Source organism: Antennarius striatus, chromosome 15, assembly GCF_040054535.1.
Source record: "Antennarius striatus isolate MH-2024 chromosome 15, ASM4005453v1, whole genome shotgun sequence".
Taxonomy (NCBI): Eukaryota; Metazoa; Chordata; class Actinopteri; order Lophiiformes; family Antennariidae; genus Antennarius; species Antennarius striatus.
In genome coordinates this window covers 4472501-4495950 of record NC_090790.1, presented here as the reverse complement: position 1 = coordinate 4495950, position 23450 = coordinate 4472501, and the positions used below count along the sequence as shown (strand labels likewise).

The following is a 23450-nucleotide window of genomic DNA, read 5'->3' as shown; positions in this document are numbered from 1 at the left end:
ACCACAGTTTTGTACACCTTTCCTTTCATTTTAGCTGAAACTCTTCTATCACACATCACACCTGACACTTTCCTCCACCCGTTCCATCCTGCCTGTACACACTTCTTCACCTCTTTTCCACACTCTCCATTGCTCTGGACTGCTGACCCTAAGTACTTAAACTTATTCTACTTTCTTGATGTATTCTCCCTTTAACCTCACTCTTCCCTCGTGCCCCTCTCATTCACACACATATACTCCAGGACAAACCTCCACCTCTCTAGCTTCTCCTCCACCTGTTCCCTGCTCTCAATACAGATCACAATGGCATCTGCAAACATTATAGTCCATGGAGATTCCTGTCTAACCTCGTCTGTCAGCCTGTCCATCACCATAGTGAACAAGAAGGGGCTCAGAGCTGATCCCTGATGTAGTCCCACCTCCACCTTGAACTCCTCTGTCACACCTACAGCACACCTCACCACTGTCTTACAGTCTTCATACATGTCCTGCACCGTTCTACATACTTCTCTGCCACTCCAGACTTTCTCATACAATACCACAGTTCCTCTCTGGACACCCTGTCATCAGCTTTCTCCAGATCTACAAAAACACAATGCAGCTCCCCCTGGCCTTCTCTGTACTTCTCTATCAACATTCTCAAAACAAATACTGCATCTGTAGTACTCTTTTTTGGCATGAAACCATACTGCTGCTCACAAATGCTCACTTTTTCCCCTTAGTCTAGCTTCCACTACTCTTTCCCATAATTTCATTGTACGGCTCATCAGCTTTATTCCTCTGTAGTTGCCACAACTCTGCACATCTCCCTTGTTCTTAAAAATGGGCACCAGCACACTTCTCCTCCATTCCTCAGGCATCTCCTCACTATCTAAGATCCTGTTGAACAACCCAGTCAGAAACTCTACCGCCACCTCTTCTAAGCACTTCTATACCTCCACAGCCATATCACCAGGACCGAGTGCCTTTCCATTCTTCATCCTCTTTAATGCCCTCCTCACTTCATCCTGACTAATCTTTGGTACTTCCTGGTCCACAATAGTCATCCCTATCCTTAATCACCCTAACCTGCCACATGTCCTTCCCATCTCTATCTCTCTGTCTTGCCAACCTGTATAGATCAGTCTCTCCCTCTTTACCGTCTACCCAGCATAGAGGTCATCATAAGCCCCTTGTTTGGCCTTTGTTACCTCTACCTTCACCTTACGCTGCATCTGCCTGTACTCCTGTTTACTCTCCTCAGTCCTCTCAGTGTCCCACTTCTTCTCAGCTAACCTCTTTCTCTGTATACACTCCTGTACCTCCTCATTTCACCACCAAGTCTCCTTATCTTCTTTCCTTCCAGATGACACACCAAGTACTCTCCTACCTGTCTCTCTGATCAATCACATTAGCTGTAGTTATCCAGTCAACTGGAAGCACCTCCTGACCACCCAGAGCCTGTCTTAACTCTTTCCTAAAAGTCATGCAACATTCTTTCTTTTTCAACTTCCACCATTTCATCCTCTGCACTGCCTTTTTCGTCTTCATCTTCCTCACCACCAGAGTCATCCTACACACCACCATCCTATGCTGTTTGGCTACACTCTCGCCTACCACTACTTTGCAGTCACTGATCTCCTTCAGATCACACCGTCTACACAAGATGTAGTCTACCTGTGTGCTCCTACCTCCACTTTTACAGGTCACCCTATGTTCCTACCTCTTCTGGAAGAAAGTATTCACTACAGCCATTTCCATCCTTTTTTCAAAGTCAACCACCATCTGTGATGACCATCTGATTTGCATGTTTGATTAGGCAAAAGTTTTACGTCGGATGCCCTTCCTGTCACAACCCTCTGTATTTATCCAGGCTCGGGAAACTCAATGGAACACAATTACAGTATTAGGAATTTACATCAGTAGGACATAACAGAAACCTTCTCTTTACTCTAGTCAAGTATTTTCATTTAAACAGCCCAGAGTGGCGCACAGTGTGGAACACCCATCATCCTGAAACCCTCCATTTATATGAGGGGAAACTGACGAAGAATGAAGATGTTGTCTCCCAGGATGGACAGACGTGACAGCTCCAGGGAGGAATCGACTAAAATATGAAGACGTTTAATGCTTTGGAACATCTATGCATTACTAGTATATGGATCCATGAGGCTACTGAACATCCAAAAGACACCAGAACCTGAACCTGATCCAGGAGGGAGAACATCACCACAGTGATGGACACAACAACCACAGGTTTGGTACCCAACCAGCAGGACATCATGATCAGCCCTGCTCATCTATCTGACATCATGTTGGTGAATATTGTTATTACACAAGCTGAAGACAATTACAAGCTGCTGAAGGGTGAAGAGTAAAATATCACTATTAGCTGTGTTCAGGTGCCAAACCACAGAAACTGGCTATCTGTCACCATCATCTGAACACACACACACACACACACACACACACACACACACACACACACACACACACACACACACACACACACACACACACACACACACACACACACACACACACACACACACACAAAGCGATACACTCTTGAGTTTTAACAGGTGTACGTAAGTGTCCCACCTCTCCCTCAGACACGCATCTCAATATTCAACTTAATTTAATATACTGTAAGTTTAGAAGACTTTTCTTAATATGACATGAAAGTGAAGTCTTTGTGAGGAAAGCAGCATTAACACTGAATATGTGTGACAGGCCTACACTATGTATAGTTAACTTAACAGCCAACAATTCACTCTCACATCTGACATTTATTTGGTTTCCCTCCCCATATATCTACATAGTGACATTTCCATCCATAGTCCTCAAATGCTATTGTTTAAAAGATAACTTTGAAGTAATTTTCACATTCCTGTTCTTAATTATATCCCCTAAACCATGTTATACTACCAATAAGAACATCATCAACAGATCTATTTGAGTCACTCAACATATGGGAGATTTAAAAAACAAAACATGTAGCATCTCTATGGAAGCCCTAAAGGGAAAGAGGAAAAAAAAAAGAGTTTATGAGTCTCTAAGCACAAGACTGTTTCCCATGTGCACCAGATTTTTAGAGGTCCCCCCATTGTTCCTTTAGGGGTTTCATATATTTCAGTATGAAAATGTCATGTTGAGTTTTATATACCATAGCCAATTGTGTATATAACAGCTCCTATGATCTCACACTACATATGTTCATTGTTTCATTATTGGTATTTCCAAAGTGACAGAATATTAAGGTAAGCATGAGGCTATGGTATAAAGCTGTGTGTATCTGGTTCAGGTGGTCAGTAACAGACAAACACCTATCCTGAGTAAGTTGGTAAGTTAGCAGTCAGGTAAGAATTAACATGTTCTTTTTCTACTTTTCTTTTCATCCTTCAGTCTGCCCATTGATTACTTTATTACCTGTCTCAGTTTTTAGATCACTTTGCCTACTTTTATGAAACTTTCTTTATCTCTCTCTTTATTCTCTCTATCTCTCTAGCCCTTTCTATCACTCCCTCTTTCAATCTCTCCATTTATCTTCTTTCTATTATTTTTTCCTTCCTCTCTATCTTCTTCATTGTCAGTCCGTACATCCCTTTTCTTGAGGACAAGATATATATATATATATATATATATATATATATATATATATATATATATATATATATATATATATATATATATATATATATATATATATATATATATATATACAGTGATACCTCTGTACTCGACCGCCTCTATACTCGACCAAATCGGTGCTCGACCAAAAAATTCCAGTAGAAAATGTATCGGACCCCGAACAGATTTTCGGTACTCGACTAGCCGAGTCGACCCGAACGCGCTCCTCGGCTGCGCTCCTCGGCCAGCGGGTAAGCGTCAGTTCAACTCAGACCGCCAGCGGAGTAACACGTACGCAAATTACGTACGCAAATTACGTACGCAAATTACGTACGCAAAGACGTACGGAAATTATAGCAAAATATTAAAGTGGTGTACAAGCCATTTCCACTATCTTGAAGCAGAAGCAACTGACAATGGACAGGTTCCTTCTTAAAGAAAAAAGGAAGGCTACTGCCCAGCCAGATTCACCTAGACGGAAGAGAGAGAGAAGGGAGAAAATCCCTGGAGGCGCGTTACCTAGAGTCATCATGGAAGGGGATTCCCCTTCCATGATGACGCTAGTGCCATCAACCACTCTCCAAAACGTAAAGTAAACTATACAAAATGGTTTATAATGCTTTATCTTTATCATGTACTGCTTGTGCACATTTACGTATTCATTGTTTTTTAGATACACGTTCTTATAATATTTTAGGTATTTATCTAAATGGTAAGAACGGATTAAAATACTTTCCATTATTTCTTATGGGAAAATTGGTTTCGGTGGTCGAACAAATCGGTGCTCAACCACCACCTCAGAACAGATTATGGTCGAGTACAGAGGTATCACTGTATATATGGGACACACACACACACACACAGTATTTTTAATGTGTACCTTTAATGAATTGTTTATTTTATAATTTATTTCATATATAACGTGCACCGGATTATAAGGCGCATATAATAAGAAAATATTAAAATAGATTTAAAAAACTAGTGGCTGTAGTTGCGCTATCCGTCCACTAGCTATAGCATTCATGACTGTGAGTACCTTTAGTCAGCTGTGAACGACCCCATTGTTATTTCAATGAGGCCATTCTGAGCCTCAAGGAAATCTGATCACTTGATCACTTTGCCATCTTAGCAAGAAGTCAACACTCATATTAAAAAACCTGACATTAAAACTGGTTGAATTCATTACGAGTGCGGTCAGTTCGAATAGGGCGGATTATTTCCTGATCTGAACTTTGAAGCAGCGACGTTCGTCTTCGTTTATTAAATATTGTTTCAATCGATCGGTAGTCCAGTCGGAGGTGAGGTGCAGCTATTTGCTGCTGTGTGTCCTAAACAATTTTTTAACTAGTTTTTAATGTCAGGCTGCTAATTTACTGGCAAATATGACGCCGTTTTATACCTAGAACTGACTTTAACGTTGGTGTCTCACCGCCGTGAATCTCACCGCACAAGCCTGAATGCGTCCCTCCGCCGCCCCCCCAGAGCTCTCAACTACATTTGTAAATCAGTGCAGCGCACCAGGTCACTAGAATCCAGTACTGACACTCGACAATAGCATTTTTTAGACCAATTACCTTTAAAGTGGGTTATTTCCGGCGCCACAGTAGTTGGGAAACACTGAGATCAGTCAGTCAGTCAAACTTTATTAATAGAATTGTTGAAAATTCCCAATGTTTTGCTACATTGTCGTAGCCGGTCATCGGTGTTCTTCTCAGCAGGAAGCTCTGCCGTCAAACAGCAGGAGTGAGAGTCTGCACTTCGGCGACGCACCTTGACTACCGTTGTTAGGGGGTGTAGTACGGCCTGAATACTGTCTGAGGGCACCCCTGGTGACATAGTGCAGCATGACTGCCGGCTTTTTTTCAGCGATCTTGTTTTTAACCAATACTAATATTAATATTAATCCATATACAAGGCGCATCGGATTATAAGGCGCACTACGGGATTATGAGGTAATTATAGGCTTGTAGGTGCGTCTTATAGTGCGGAAAATACTGTGTGTGTGTGTGTGTGTGTGTCTGTATGTGTGTGTGTGTGTGTGTGTGTGTGTGTATACAGTACTGTATATATATATATACTGTATATATATGTGTATATATATATGTGTGTGTGTGTGTGTGTATATATATATATATATATATATATATATATATATATATATATACATACATACAATATATATTCCTTCTATCCCCATTTCTCTATTTTCTCTTTATTCTTGCTCCCCTTCACTCTCTATACTCCTCTTTATCTATCTCACTTTATTCTCTCTATCCGTCCCTTTCTCTGATTGTCTTTCTCTCTCTGTTTATGTGTCGCTTTTTTAATCTTTCTCCTTTCTCTACTTCTACCTCTCACTTTATTTTCTCTCCCTCTGTTTATGTCTCTTTCTCCCTCTCCCTCTCTTTTCTTTATCGGTCTCTCTCACACTGCCTGTCTTCCTTTCATCTCTCGCCATCTGCCTTGCTCCATCTCCATTTTCTTCCCACTTTCCTCTCTCTCCTTCACTCTGACTCTTCTTCTCTCTTCCTCTCTCTCTCTGTACATCTTTCACCCTCCCTCTCGTCTCCCCAAAAACTTGGCAGTGATCCCTGTCGTGTGTTTTTTTTTCACTTCTCGTTTGGGGGATTGGGAATAAATGCGATCCAATCTAGACCTCGGCTAAGAGACATGAATTTTCATTAATTACAACCTTGTCAGCAAAAGCATTATGGGAGCTGAATATGAAAATGCTAATGAGGAGGGCTCATTTGCATATTTTTCTTTGTTGGAATGTCATTAATTATTACGTTTTATGATGATGAATGCAGCTGTCGATGACTGGTCCTCCATGCCTAATTAGCTATCAGAAAATCCTCCAATCAAAAAAAAGTATAGGGATCCCAAACTTTACTTGTCATTTCATACTTCTCTTTCACACTTTGTCGCCCTTGTTACCTAACATTCTTTTCTTTCACTTCAAATCAATATAACTTTCATTAATGCTCATTATATTCGTTTCTTCCTTCTTAGTTCTCTTTGTGTTTCTTTTACATACAGTATTCTTTATCTCTTGCTCTTTCTCTCTATCTTACTCTTCTTTTTGTATTCTTTCCACCTATTACAGGTTTACTTCCTTAGCTTTTATTTGATGTTGGTTGAAAGAAAGACTTAAAGAGAAGTTTATCCCAAGACTGTCAGCTTCTTTTCTGGTACGACCTGGAATATCAGTTCAGTTATATCGGAGTTAGTAATCCAAGAGGTAATTAGAGTAGACCAGTTCCTCATCTCTTTAACTCAGAATCCCAGAGTTTCTTTCTTTATTATTATGTTATACCCCTGCTCTATTGGTCCATTTTCAATCCTTCAGTACAGGCTATGGCACTCAGTTTTTCTGTCCATGATATTTATCAACCCTTTTTTGTGTCAATAGCCTCTTTAGCGCTAGTCCTTTACGAGTAGCTGCTTTAGCCAGGAAAGCTAATCTTTGGTTCTTAAACCTTGAAGCTCCATTAACTGCAGATTCTGTATTTAATCTAGCACCTTTTGTTGGCGCTCCATTAGCTGTATTTTGTCCTAGTCCTGCTAAATTAATCTTTGACCATTACTCCTTCAATAAATACATCCATTAACAGCTTTTTAAATGTGTTCCTTCCTCTTTTGTTCCTCGCTCTTCCTTAAACTTAAACCTCATACTCAATCCTGGTCTCTGTTGCTTTGTTTGGTATATTTTTGACCCATTGCCTTTATCCTGACACCTCTACCTTTATTTGGATCCTTGATTCCTCACTGCTTCTTACAGTTTTACATTTCATAAAGCTGAGCAAGTTCCTATCGGCATCTAATGTTCATCAACAAAACTGTAAGCATAGCTCATTTTCTTCATATATAAGATAAGTAGAAATGGCCACAGGCTAACAACCTCCATTACATTCATTGAAACTTATTACATCACTTTCAAGTCCTGAAACACTGTCCATTTTCACCTCACCTAAGTCATACGGTGCTCCTTCTATCTTTTTGTCTGTTGTCTAAAAGAAGTAACAATGAAGACTTAACAAATCCCCCTTCCAAAAAAGCCCTAAACGAACACCCCCTTCACTTGGCTTAATGAATGCCAGGCTTAATTAGAGCACCATGATGTCAGAGGCATTAATTATCAGTTGGCTTCGTTTCAGAAAACACAGTCTCTCTTTCTGTCTTTCTCTATCTGTCTCCCTCTTGCATGCATGTTTCTTTATCTTCATTTTAATTTCTCTCTTGTTTGGTATCAGATTTAATTCTCGTGTTTAATTTGGAGAAAAGAAACAGCATGTTTTAGATTTACACTTTTGAAAGAAAAAAAAGATTCTAACTTTCAATCATGTCCAGAAGACTTCCAAGAAGACTACATCTTAACACAAAGCCCCTTTCCACAAACCTCTCTAATATGTGTGTGTGTGTGTGTGTGTGTGTGTGTGTGTGTGTGTGTGTGTGTGTGTGTGCGTAGGTGCGTGTGTGTGTGTGTGAATTTACACCAAAACACTAAGAATTCATACTATCAACCCCTTTCTGATAGCAAGTAATCCAGTGTAAGTAATCAAATATAACTTTCCAACTCCACTGAAACCGACCGATGGAGAAGAAACCTTCAAAAAGTGACAGCAACACACAAAAGTATCAGACAAAATTCAATAAGTATATTTAATATATTTATATTTAAATGAGTACTTTACTATTCAGGTAATAATTGCGTCCATGGCGGCATGGTGGCATAGTGGGTAGCACTGTTGCCTCACAGCAAGAAGGTTCTGTGTTCAATTCCTTTCTGTTAAGGTTTGTGTTTTCTTCCCATGTCTGTGTGGATTCTCTTTGGGTTCTCCAGCTCCCTCCCACCTCCAAAAAGCATGCAGCTTGGGTGGATTGGTCACACCACATTGTCTGTGGGTGTGAGTGTGAGCATGAATAGTTGTCTTTTATGTAGTCCTACGATGAGCCGGCTCCAGGGTGAACCCTACTTCTTATCCATAGCTAGATGAGAACCGTATGGCAGATAAGCAGCTGTAGAAGATCAATGGAGAGTTGGTTCCAAGAATAGTAACAAGGAGGGGTAATGTTTAGCAGTAGTGTACCTCCCCATACTTCCATAAAGTTATGCGCATTAGCATGCTACGGCCTGCTACAGGGGAGACTGTAGCAGGACGAAATGGTGGAAGCTGAAAAAGGAAGAGTGTTGCATGACTTTTAAGAAGGAGTTAAGACAGGCTCTGGGTGGTCAGGAGGTGCTTCCAGATGACTGGACAACTACAGCTAATGTGATCAGGGAGACAGGTAGGAGAGTACTTGGTGTGTCATCTGGAAGGAAAGTAAATAAGAAGACTTGGTGGTAGAATGAGGAGGTACAAGAGTGTATACAGAGAAAGAGGTTAGCTAAGAAGAAGTGGGACACTGAGAGGACTGAGGAGAGTAGACAGGAGTACAGAGAGATCCAGCGTAAAGTGGAAATAGAGATAGCAAAGGCCAAACAAGGGGCTTATGATGACTTGTATGCTAGGTTGAACAGTAAGGAGGGGGAGACTGATCTATACAGGTTAGCAAAACAGAGTAGTTGAAGTTAGACTAAGGGCAGAAGTGAACATTTGTGAGCAGCAGTATGGTTTCATGCCAAAAAAAGACTACTACAGATGCAGTATTTACTTTGAGGATGATGATAGAGAAGTACAGAGAAAGTCAGAGGGAGCTGCATTGTGTTTTTGTAAATCTGGAGAAAGCTGATGACAGGGTGCCCACAGAGGAACTGTGGTGTTGGGTGAAGAAGTCTGGAGTGGCATGTATGTTAGAGGGGTGCAGGACATGTATGAGGACTGTAAGACAGTGGTGAGGTGTGCTGTAGGTGTGACAGAGGAGTTCAAGGTGGAGGTGGGACTGCATCAGGGATCAGCTCTGAGCCCCTTCTTGTTCGCTATGGTGATGGACAGGCTGACAGACGAGGTTAGACAGGAATCTCCATGGACTATGATGTTTACAGAGGACATTATGATCTGTATTGAGAGCAGGGAACAGGTGGAGGAGAAGCTAGAGAGTTGGAGGTTTGTCCTGGAAGAGAGAGAGTACATGTGTGTGAATGAGAGGTACCCAGGGGAAGAGTGATGTTACAGTGAGATCAAGAAGGGTGGAGGATTTAAACTATTTACTGTCAACAGTCCAGAGCAATGGAGAGTGCGGAAAAGAAATGAAGAAGCATGTGCAGGAAGGACGGAATGGGTTGAGAAAAGTGTCAGGTGTGATGTGTGATAGAAGAGTTTCAGACAAAGTGAAAGGAAAGGCGTACAAAACTGTGGTGAGACAAGCGATGTTGTTTGGTCTAGAGACAGTGTCACTGAGGAAAAGACAGGAGACAGAGCTGGAGGTAGCAGAGATGAAGATGCTGAGGTTCTCTCTGGGAGTGACCAGGAAGGATAGGATCAGGAATGAGTACATCAGAGGGACAGCACATGTTAGAGGTTTTGGAGATAAAGTCAGAGAGGCCAGACTGAGATGGTTTGGACATGTCCAGAGGAGAGATAGTGAATATATTGGTAGAAGGATGCTGAGTTTTGAACTGCCAGGCAGGTGGCCTAGAGGAAGACCAAAGAGGAGGTTTATGGATGTAGTGAAAGAGGACATGGAGGTAGTTGGTGTGAGAGAAGAGGATGCAGAAGACAGGGTTAGATGGAGGACACTAATTCACTGTGGCGACACCTGAATGGAAAAGCGGAAAGGAGAAGAAGAAGATAGATGTTGATAGATATTCCACATTCTTCACAAACTGATCTGCCAAACTAGCGTTTAGTGAGTTTACTGACTGCCTGGCTGACTGATTGAGCATCCGATCTCAGCATCCTTCGCATCTTGTACGTGCAGCACAGAATGAACACTGGATTATGGGACTGCAATGATCCAGATCACCCTCAAAATATAAGAGTCATCTCCTGTTTTCATACCCTATCTCCCTAGAAACAATTACCATGCAAACAATTTTTGAACAATCCTATTAACAAACAATAAAAGCCAGCAAAAACACAACTTCCTTATTGGGGGTAATTAGTTGAACACTCTTATGAGAACCCATGAAACTCAGCATAACTCCAGAGCAGGTGTTGATTATTGTTGGGTTGATCCCCAGTAATGACCACTCTAACATTATAGTGATTTAACCTACAGCTCACATAAAACATTTAAATACTGCGACTTTAAAATGTGTCTGATTTCCTGAATTCATCTCTACATGTACAATAACAAATAACCTGTCTGTCAACATGCTGATAGGAGTAGCTTCTTTAATAGCAATCACTATGTAACTTCGCAATAATTATCCTATTCTCAGAAGTTTACAATCCATACTTGATGTTCTGACTTCATGTTGGAAGGGAAACCCTTGATTTTGGACACATGAAACCACAAGAGAATCAGTCAAGTTTATCACTGATGCTTTCTAAAAGATGAAATTGTCACGTCTCCATGCTGGCACGTCAAATTGGTTCACACCAAAACAAAGAAACTGGCCTGACTTTGTTCATTAGGACTTGACCAGGCTGGAACAGGAACAGGCTTTGGGCCAACTGCTGCCACAGTCGGATGACCCTATTATCTAAATTAATAGCACATGTTGTAGTCCAGAGCACCAATACATGAATAAACAACCTTAAATCAACACACTGCTTATGACAACAAGGATCCTTAAATGTTTGCAAAGTGAATCTCTCCCTCTCTCTCTCCCTCCTTCTACCTCCCTTTCCCTGTGTTGATAAAATACAGTTCATCTTTGGCCTCTGGGAGCCACAGTTAACACTGGCGAGAGCTCCCTCTCTCTTCCTGTCTCACCGTTTCTTGCTGCATATCTCGATCTCTCTCTCACCTCACACACACAAACAAGGACTTGCTTTTCTGACACACAAATAAACACACGCACACACACACACACACACACACACACACACACACACACACACACACACACACACACACACACACACACACACACACACACACACACACACACACACACACACACACACACACACACACACACACACACAACGTAGCGTGGCTGGCCAGATGGGACTCTTCCACATGACCAAGCCGATCAATCAACACTGAAGGGCCCAGGTGCTACTACGCACCATTTCACAGTCTGTCACACACACACACACACACACACACACACACACACACACACACACACACACACACACACACACACACACACACACACACACACACACACACACACACACACACACACACACAAACACAAACACACAGAAGTTGTACACAAACACACATTGCAGCACAGAGATAGAAAGATAAAAGACACATACAAGGAGACTGGAAAATGCACACATACACACACACACACACACACACACACACAAACACGCACAAATACACACCCACTCAGTATAACACGTATAACCTGAGCGTGGTCTCCAGAGGACTCATCTGTGGGGGTGACAGAAGATAGAGAAGACAGACAGATGGATGTATAGGCACATGATGAGTTAGACAGACAGACGGACATGATAGACAGACAGACAGACAGACAGACAGACAGACAGACAGACAGACAGACAGACAGACAGACAGACAGACAGACAGACAGACAGACAGACAGACAGACAGACAGACAGACAGACAGACAGACAGACAGACAGACAGACAGACAGACAGACAGACAGATAGATAGATAGATACAGACAGGCAGAAGGTGAAGTCCTCTGATCAGCTGTTGTAATTTAGCTTCTACATTTCTAGATGACAGCCTATCACCTCAACGACACCTATTATTAACGTGTCAGATCTAATTACACAGACACATTTCATGTGATACACAGACCCTTCAAAACAAGAACATACTAAGAGCTCATGATGTGTGTCTTTGTGAAAGCATTGGAGTTATTGCAGTACTAATTAATACATGAAATCTTTTCAGAGGACGATGACGAAGCACGACCGACCACTGTCAATCAATGCAGTCCAAAAAAAAAATAAAAATCAGGAGTCGATGGAGATATAAAAAGTATAAAATATATTAAATGTATCAACATATTTAGTGGATGTTTAACATCTCTTGTTGGCTCTACATTCCTTCCATTATTTATTTTATTGTTGATGACATTGCATTTACACAACACAGATTTGTACTCGATATTTGTATGCTGATATGCTGATGATAATGATATATTTAGAAGAAGAAGAAAAAGGAGAAAAAAAATTATTATGGTCATTATACAATCAGAACTATGAGAAAAAATTTACACGAGTGCAGGATGAGTCCTGCAACTTCAGGGTGCCAATCTAACTTACGAAACATACATGCATTTTGATGGAGGGGGAAACTGGAGAATCCCATGGAGGACCACAACACACAACAGAAGATATAATCTCTACACAGATTATATCTGTGTAGAGATTTTTTTTTGCTGTGAGGCAACATTGCTAACCACGACAGTACGATTATACTGTTACATTTAAAGCTTAAATTGGGTAAATTCTCAGGGCTTCAAGACTCCCAGAGAAAACTCAGGTGACACTATGTGACCTATTGAAACGTGGGTCATGTGCTGCAGGTGGCTGTGAATCTAAAGCCTGTTTCTGCCAGAGAAAACCAAAAATATTAGACTGATTAAATAAGATCAATCTGTTTATTAAACCTATATCTGGTGCAGTGAAGAAACAGCAAGTCAATCACAAACAGTTTGGAAAACTATTTATTATTTCTGAAGTTACTATTTTAGTTTGAACCAATCAATCAATCTTTGCTCTTCTGGTGTTTGTTAGACAAAGAAAGATGCTACGATGTTCCTTTGGGTTCTGGTTAAATTTTGAGAAGTTGATTACAATTTTTGGGGGGTTATTTTTTTTAGTTCATTATTGTTCTTCTCTATTTACTTCACCTCAACTCTTCCTTTTCCTCTCCTCTCCTTTCATTTACGCTTAAACATTCAAAGCACAAAGACCCAGACCCAGCGGGGAGAGACAAGGGGACGACCTTGGAACTGCACCCAGCTGGGGTGAGGGGCTCCTGGAGTAGAGAGGGAGACAGAAAGACCTGGTTTCCATGGAGGAGAGACGGGGTGACATGAAAATAGGGTGACGCAGGATTAGAGGAAAGGAAGTAAATAACAGATAGAGAATGAGAAAAGGGAGAGAAAGCAGAATTTTCAATATAAGAATGATAGGGAGAGAAAAAGAAACCTGATTGAAAGGGAAAAAAACAACTCGGAATGAGACACGAAAATAAAAAAGATGTAAAGAGAGAGAGAGAGGGATGCTTTTCTGTAGAAAGTGTCCAGATGTGACCTCCTCAGAGGGGGTCCAGTCTCGTGGCTCAACACTCATTAATAAGGTCACACAGAGGTGAGACAGACGGCTGACTCACTAGATTTCAACAAAAACAACACAAGGAGGAGGGAGCCAAGATCACCAGGTCTGGAGCAACTCTTTATGTACTGTACAGTGTGATATTAGAGCGCTGCAGCTCGGGGAAAAAGCTGCCTTCCTGAACGGACGTCGGACTGAGAAAATGAGGTATTGTGGTTCTGGAATTAGCTAAGCGACAACCGATGAGGACAGAGACGTCACACAGTATCAGAAACTCTGTCCCAGTCGTCTTTAGTCTTTAGGATCAAATAAAACTGAGGATTTCATTGACTGTTAGCTGAGAGGCTACAAAAGCTACATCAGATGGCTTCAGGGTCACAGGAAGCCAGCAGTCTGAGGATGACTTGGTCCACAACTCCAATCCAGACTCACACATCTCAGCTCCGACTGGGTAGTAGATTTGTTACCAATGACCGTCAAAGTAGTCTAAAAGCGAAGTGAAGTGAGTGTGATTGACGGCCTGTGCTACCAGTGTGTGGTATTATTCTGTGGTATCTGTGGTACCAACTACTGCCCTGACACACTTACTTGCAGCATGTTTTAATTGACTGACTGATGCCACGTGAACGACGATCAGTGTGAATGAAGAATTTATTTTCAACTCAAAGGAAAAACTTGTCTTCATCAAAACAGAGTGTAAGAAGGACCTAAGCCTTTGATAAAAAACCTTTTCATAAACAAAAACAGTAGTTTCACATGATTAACGGAGATTTGAACAATTATAACAACATAATTCAACTTTTCATATTGTGCACGCAAATAAGTAAAAAAGAGGAGTTAAACAAGATTTGAGGAGAAAATGATGTCAGACCCAATGGGGTTATGTTCATTGTGAGTTGCTGAGGCAGGTCTCAAAGTAATTTATATTAAACCTTTTTTATTCTGGTGGGAAGATATAAGGCTTGTTTCATAATTACCTCAGTGACTTTAATTTATTTATCCCACTGGAATAGCATTTTGTTTTGTGTCTGTTACTTTGATTTACCTGATAATGAATCTTTTTAACTTTTTGCAACCAAGCATCTTGTGCTAAAAGTTGAGCATCAATGTTTTCACAATTATTACTACCCCCTTTAATATGGTTTCATAAAACCTTAGTTAAATAACAGGTTTTTTTTCACCTTTTTTGGGACTAGGCTAAAGTTCGTCTTGTTTCCCATCATGCTTGATGCAAAACTAACCATTTTCTGGATGGAAAGAGTTATTGATCTTCTGCTTCGGTAGAAACTGATCCAAACTGTGAAGATACACTTCAGAGTTTCTTTGGGGAAACACTCACTGTTGTCTCTTTTTTTTTTTTTTTTTTCCGGACAAATGAAGATTCTTTTCCAGAATGAGAGCAGAAGAATGTGTTAGAATGGAGCTGCTGTGCATCATAATGAGACTGAAGCCACATCAGATCGTTTATTTATAACAGAGCAGAATGTGCTTACAGGCTGAAACCAGTGAGCCCCTCATTTACTATGTAGGTGACAGTTACAAGGGGTGGTGCACCTGCTCTGCAAAGCAAACACACACACAGACACTCACACACACACACGCACACGCACACGCACGCACACACTGCACTCAGAATAACTACAGATACACAGATGAAAAACATACACACTTTCTATGTAATACTTCAGCATTTACACAACACACACACACACACACACACACACACACACACACACACACACACACACACACACACACACACACACACACACACACCTTGACATATAGAAAATAAGTGCAACCTAATATGTAGATCAGAATCACATGCTCCTGTTCAGACAGGAATGACTACAACACCACACCTTTATTAGACCACATTAACAACACACACTTCTATATGGAGGCACCACAGACCCTCAGATACTGACACACTAACCTGCCAACTAGTACAGGAGCACAGACCAAAGCCGCAAACCCACACACTCATACCTACACACAACTATACACACACTCATATAAAAACCTAATTGAACATACAGCCTGATTGCTGGATCACTGTGGTTTCTGTGTGTGTGTGTGTGTGTGTGTGTGTGTGTGTGTGTGTGTGTGTGTGTGTGTGTGTGTGTGTGTGTGTGTGTGTGTGTGTGTGTGTGTGTGTGTGTGTGTGCGCGCGCGCGCTGGTGTGTGTGTGTGTGTGCGCGCGGGGGTGTGTGTGTGTGTCTGTGTGGGTAGATTAATCTAGTGAGGTCACTGAGATGACACTAATCCCTTCGCTGATTATCTAGAGCATAACATCACTCTAATCTGATGGTGGGGGGTTAAGAAAGACAGACAAGGTTAGAGGGAGTCTCTGCGCGCACACACACACACACACACACACACTCACACACACACACAAAGACACACACACACGCTCACTCTCTCTTTCTCCCAACATGTTCAGGCTGGATTTATGAAACTACAGTGTTTCTTTCTTTAAGTTCATTTCAGGTGAGAGTCCTGAGCCTCAAACCTGAGTCTCTCACAGATATCAATAAGATTGATGATGATTTTTACTGAAAAAGAAAAAAAATTCCTAGCAGGTCTGACACGTTTCCACGTTTCTTTGTATCACCATGAAGCCTTCAGCGCTGGACGAACCCTGTGAACAGTTCAAACCTCAGGAGTATTTTCTCCTGACGAGAGGTTGACAGATCAATCAGCACCGATTGGACACTTATCAATCAATCAGTGTCAGTGAAACCCAGCTTCCTCTCAGCTGGAATTACTGACTTTAAGAGAAATAATAGCTTACAAATAAAAATACAGTTAGTGAGCTCTGGTTCTGGCAGATGCAAGTTTTTCATCCCGGGGATGGAAGTGACGCTGGAAGATATCAATCAGTCAGCTTTGGGCTAATACCCAGTCCAAACTGTCATTGTTAAATCAGCTTGGAATAATGCACTATCCATCAAACCCGTCTCTTTTTCCAGCATCAGAAGACAGGGTCAGCTTGTTCTCTTGAAAACTGGTAATGGATCATCAGAGACGTTAACAAAAGCTCATAGGTTTTAGTATCGATACTGAAAGACTACATTATCCACCAGGACACACAGGAAGCCACACGAAGACTGTCTGAAGAAGAGTCACCAATGCAAAGTGAAAAGGAGGATATCTGAAGTGCTCTTGTATGTGTGTGTGTGTGTATGTGTGTGTGTTCCATATCTCTGGCTGTCTCTGTCTCTTAGTGTTATCATTATCAAAGTAAATTGCAGCCCCCCTGTGCCAGATGAAGAATACAATATTTCCATTTCCAAATCTACGGCGTCTCTTCTCGCTCTGCGTCTGCAGCTTCATCCCATAATCACGACGATGTCACAACAGATCGCACACACAATGGATCATCCCGGCAAAAAAAAAAAAAAAAAAAAAAGTTTCACATTTGTTTCTTTCTCTTTGATTCTATTTTCATATCTCCGTCACAATGAACTGAATTAGTTCACCTGTTATTGGTTTAAAAAAGTTTAATGTTATGTTTTCTGATTATAATTTTTGATTTTGCTTCAGCGGTTCCACAGCACACCCCAATTCAATAATATTAAACTGTTGATGGTTTTGGTAAGACGGCAGCATGGTGGTGCAGCGGGTAGTGCTGTTGTTTCAGCAAGAAGGTTGCATGTTCGATTCCTTTCTGTGCAGAGTTTGTATGTTCTTCCCATGTCTTGGTGGATTCTGTCCGGGTTTTCCAGCTTCCTCCCCCCCCTCCAAAAAGATGCAACTTAGGTGAGCAAATTGTCCATTGGTGAATGGTTGTCCATCTGTCGTGTGACCCCGTGATAAGCTGTAATCTTATCTGGGGTGTACCCTGCCTTTCACTCGTATCCGGCCGGGATAGGCTCCAGCAGACCCGTGACCCGCGAGGTGGATAGACCAGACAATTGTAATCATCTCATCTACAACAAAATGGATGTGTGGATGGTTTTTGTCAGGAAAGAAAGGGAGAAGAAGGATTTTCTTCCAGTTTGATGTAGAAGAATTCATTCATTCACCTTCTTGAACATGAGATGACTGTCATCATTTCATTTTCAGCCGTTAATCAAAACTCTAAGGGTTCTGGCTGGAAATGGGTGAGAGGAGTACATCTGGGCTGAGTACACCCCAGATGTACTCAGATGTTCAAAATTAAAATCACAACTATACACACACTCATGTTTAATTTGAAATGGAGGCTTGAGGTAATATTTCATGAAAGAAGCAGCGAGCCCACACTGCGCTAACAAATGATAGAAACAGAGACATAAAGAGAGCAGGTAGCAGATAGCACAGCGCCAACATCCTCCATATTTGATGCATCCAGTCAAAGGTAATTAAGCTCTGTGTGTTTGTGTATAAGTACATCTGCATGCGTGTGTGAGTGATTACATATCTGTTTGTGTGTGTGTATGTGTGTGTGTATGTATGCATATGTGTGTGTGTGCGTGAGTGAGAGAGAGAAAGAGACAGATTATCTGTGTCAGTGGCCATTTGCTCACAACTGGCGCCACAGTGGAGAGAGCCAGAGGCAGAGAGCATCATGGGTAAATGAGCACACACTCCAGAGCGTTTTCCAGTGGGCCGAGAGAGAGAGAGAGAGAGAGAGAGAGAGAGAGAGAGAGAGAGAGAGAGAGAGAGAGAGAGAATTACATGCTAGATGACCTATCTCCTTCAGTGTGCCACACACACACACACACACACACACACACACACACACACACACACGCACACACACACACACACACAAACACACCTTGAGATATAGAAAATGCTTGCAATACAATATGAAGATCATCAAAGATCAAATCAAACATAACAGTATAGTCGATCCAACTCTAACCCACACACGCACGCACACGTGTACACACGCACGCATGTACACACGCGCGCACACACACGCACACACACACACACACACACACACACACACACACACACACACACACACACACACACACACACACTAGCGTTACCTGCTAGCCTGGAGTTGGCATATGGAGGTGAGAGGCTGTCATGTGATGCCATGTACTGAGCCCCATCTGCATAACTCTGTAGAGACAGAAAGATCTGTGTGATTATATTTCCTTGTTATGTTTAGTTGTTATTAAGTCTTATTAACCCTTCTTAACTCTTATTAACTATTAGCAGCAGACACCGTTCCAACTGAGATAGATTGACACAGATTGCATTCTCTGTGACCACCTAGATGCGTTCTAACTAGACCGACCAGATTCCAGTGCGTTGATCACATGGTCAGAAGATTGAAATATTACAAAACAGCAAGTGTAAAAGCTGATATGTTTCATCCCCCCCTCAGTTTAGAGGTCGTCTTCTGTGATTGTTTCTCACACATAGACTTTAATCAACTTTCTCTGGCTATGGACTAGTTAAAGCCCCTGGGTTGGGTAGACACCTGAACACATCACAATTATGTCACTGTTACACAGCACAACAAACTCACACCCTAAGTGATTGTCAGATTGTATTACATTATTGTAAAGTTCATGCTGTCCCCTGACCTAGAAATAAGTTCCAAGATGGATCTACATTATGAAAATGGATTACACTGCCATGACAAAACAATCATATTCCGTCTATATAATATTTGACAAAATATCAATGTTATCCACAGTTTAAGGGGACTGCATTTAATGAGTATATACGTTATTGATTTATTTATGACATCTCCACTTTGTTTCTTTTGTCAAAAACGCAAGCCCAAAATCTGAAGAATATTCATAAATATCAAAAATAACACAAAAAAACATAATAAATCTAAAATTTTAAACAGGAAGCCTGAGAATATAATTGAAATTTTGATTTAAGATTTCTGAAACGAATATGTGAGTAACACATAATAGTAAGACTAGTATTGTATTAATAGTGGTAGCAGTAGTAATAGTAGTAGTAGTAATAGCAGAAGTAGTAGTTACCTTAGAAGATCGACTTCCACTGGCCCATGACCCTGCACTTGTCCTCTCCTCCATATCTGTATGAAAAAGAGAGACATTGATGTTTAGAGTAAAATTGAATTGTATAAATAAAAAGCCTCAAACATTATTTGATCATCTAGAATGAAAAAGTACAGTGTGGGTAAACAATTCAGTCAAATCGATCTAAAACATTAAAGATGAAATACTGTACTCCACAAATATGAAATGAAATATGTAAGGAAGTCAGGACATTAAGGAACTGTTTTTATTTTTCTGTCAACATTTACTCTGGGTTCGCTCCAGTCACATCCTCAGTTCTCATTTTAATCACTCAAGTCATCACGTGGCGGATCATCGGTCTCGTCACATCGTTTTCAACACTTAATACTGCATGTCATACCATTGCACAATCAACTACAAGTCATTCTCTCTGCTTGCTTCATGTCATTAAGCATTATTGATTATGACTGCAGAGCCTTTAATGTGTCCCTCTGAAATGTAATGGTCCTTTAAGCCTCCTGTAGACCGCTAATCCTCAGTCATCACACTGGATCCATCATGTTATATCTGCCAGAGGTCACAGGTGACCCGATAGCGCTCTACACAGAGATGGTGGATCCAGATATTAGGAGTCAACCTGAGGGGGAAATGAAAATGCACTGAACTTTGTGGAAACTTATCCAAAACACAGCAAAGATTTCCAACTCCTGGTGGCGCTAGAGGACAAGTCAGGGGGTCACCAAATGCACCGCAAAGTACAAAAGCTATTTCAGGCTATAGAGGAGAGGTACCTGGGTAAAGATGTGGAGAAAGATAATGTAAAGAAACCAAATCGGTCTTCAACCAGAAACCATTTTTGCATCCTGCTTGTAAAAATGCATTATAATTGTCAGTGTTTGTGTGTTTGTCCGTCCGTTAGTCCGTTTGTTTAATTTTTTTATTTTTTTATTTTAATTTTATATACTGGTTTGATCCCCGAAGGGAAATTAAGAACGCACACTCTAGCTACTGATTACAAACGCATGCATACATATATATTTGTGAGTACAGGCCCCTGTATCACACACACAAACAAAGGGGCCTGTAGGCATGCAGGGGAGGTAGAGTGGCAGGCAGCTCCTTCTTGGTGCGCCTCAAATGAGCAATTTGTAAAGGGGACGGCACCTTGCTCAAGGGTGTCTCGGCAGTGCTCTGGAGATGAGCTGACACCTCCCACTGTTAGCTCACCTCCGGGTATTTTTGGGGGGGCGGGAGCGGGAATCGAACCGCCGATCTTAAATCATAGGACGACCCGCTCTACCGCCCGCTTTACCACTGAGCCACTGCCGCCCCTTTGTCCGTTAGTACACCAAATATCTTCGCAACCGTTGCAGATAGAAAAATGAAACAAAAAGCACATTACTCGGGCAGCAAAGGGGATAAAAATGAGATGATGACATTGACATTGAGAAAACTATGTCAAGTCAAGTTTCAACTTTTGTACACTCAGGAACCGGATAAGATAGAAAGACGAGGGAAAAGGCCAGTGTGAGTAAGACAAGAGATCAAAGCTAGTGCTTTGATCTATGTAAGTAGGTCAAAGCACTAGCTACGATCTTTGACGTATGCATTTGGTCAGCATAAAATTTTGGATTCAGGGGTGTCGCGGGATGTTGGTTCTAGTTTTCACTGAAACTGTGTGGTTTAGCTGTGAAAAGCTAACTACACCCGTCCCGTGGCAGTGGGACGGCATGGTTGAATCAAAGTGATTGTGTCTGTTGACACAAACCGCCTGGTTTATTGATTAAAAGGAAGGACTTCTTTTAAAATACCTGGCATTGACTGGACGTGGGGGGTGGGGGAGATGGGGGGATTATATAATGACATGTACATCACTTTATCCATGTTGACATATATATACAGACACAGTTCCACAGTTCCCACTGTACATAAACACACACACGCACGCACGCACGCACGCACACACACACACACACACACACACACACACACACACACCACACACACACACACACACACACACACACACACACACTCAGAGCTGCTTCATGCATTGTAATGAACAAATCTCTCCTCAATAGCTCTTCTTTGTGTCAATGTGTGCGCAGTGAGCAGCTTACAGTCATTGTCGTGTCATTTGGAATGTCAGCTTATTGTAGATTGTGTGTGTGTGTGTGTGTGTGTGTGTGTGTGTGTGTGTGTGTGTGTGTGTGTGTGTGTGTGTGTGTGTGTGTGTGTGTGTGTGTGTGTGTGTAATTATTTAGCTTAACATGAATCTAAGAAACAAAAGCTGGATTTAAAGACTGCAGACTTGATTGTATGGATTTAAGGAAAAAACAAGAGATCAGCCCCTGATTTAGGAATCACTACATCATGAAGTGAAGGGACTTTATCACACAGTTGATAAAGTGTATTTTCAGAACTCCAGATTGCAGACAGCAAGACTTCAAACTTTTCTTTTAGAAGATAGACATTGCAGTGCAATTTCCTCCGGGATTATTAAACTATCTATCTATCTATCTATTACTGTTGTCTTTGCCCATCTTCAATCTTTGGCACACTGGAGTATTTTAAAGTAGACTTTGTCCGTTAGTACCCTGATCCTCTGGACTGCTCTCCTCGGGTTGGGGTCTGATTTGTGACCTCAAGCGTATAAGTTTAAGTCTCTCAGGTCTTGTTCACAAAGGATGGGAAAATGGAATCACTTCATTGGTCAATCAATGTTCCAAGCATCACCTATTGCCCTGGGTTCTGACTGCCTACAGATACAATGAAGTCATGGATACAAACAGCCAAGATGACCTCACTCTGTGAGGTGGCTCTGGTTCAGCCTTAGACACAGGATGAGCAGCTCAGACATGTGGAGGGAGCTCAGTCAAGACGCTTCTTTTTCGTGTCAAAACGATCCGGTTGTTGAGGTCTAAGCACCCGATTAGGATAGCTCCTCGTGGATCTCATTGGTCCCCTGGGAATGATCAACATCCAGGAGACTGGGAAGACTTTGGAATCCCACACACAGAGCTGGGGAGAGTCTTGAGACATATGGATCACCCTGTTAATCCTGCTTCCACCATGACCTGAACCCAGTCTCCATTAGGTATCGTTATAAAAATCAAAGTTTGGTAATGTGAGAACAAAGTGTGAAACCCTTCAACTTCATCAGCTGTATGCTTGCTTGATTCTATCATTCTCCATCAATAATTCGGATGTGTCACAGTGGCAGATACTGTACAGAAATTTAAAAACTGTCTCAGTCCTGAAGGTAAACTCTCTTCAGAAAGTGTTGAAAAAAGAGAGGAGAAAGGGATGGGGGGGGGGAAGCAGAGTTTGGTCCAGATGGAGTGGAAGTGCAGGTGAAGATGGGGAGGAGAAGGATGTAGAGGAGAGCAATTAAAGAAAGCATCCTTAAGCATTGAAAAATAAGAGAGGGGGGGATTGGAAGAGAGGGAGGAGAGGATTAGGGAGAGGGAAAAATACAAGTTGGTGTGCAAGAGTTGAAAGATGTGGAGGAGGAGGTGAGAAGGAGGAGAGAAGGAGGCGTCCATGTGTCCTGCACCTGATAAGGCTTCCGATTGA

The 23450-nt window shown here is 41.6% G+C and overlaps 1 protein-coding gene across 4 annotated transcripts in view; it reads right to left on the bottom strand.

The window, feature by feature from the left end:
- Nucleotides 1-23450, bottom strand: part of tcf4 (transcription factor 4) — a 215516-nt gene that overhangs the window by 144665 nt on the left and 47401 nt on the right. For all 4 annotated transcript variants that reach the window (XM_068334441.1, XM_068334438.1, XM_068334440.1 and 1 more), the window contains 2 exons: nucleotides 19875-19930; nucleotides 18915-18990 (listed from right to left, as the gene is read on the bottom strand). In XM_068334441.1, the coding sequence (XP_068190542.1) occupies nucleotides 18915-18990; nucleotides 19875-19930 (132 nt within the window). The remainder of the gene's footprint in view (nucleotides 1-18914; nucleotides 18991-19874; nucleotides 19931-23450) is intronic.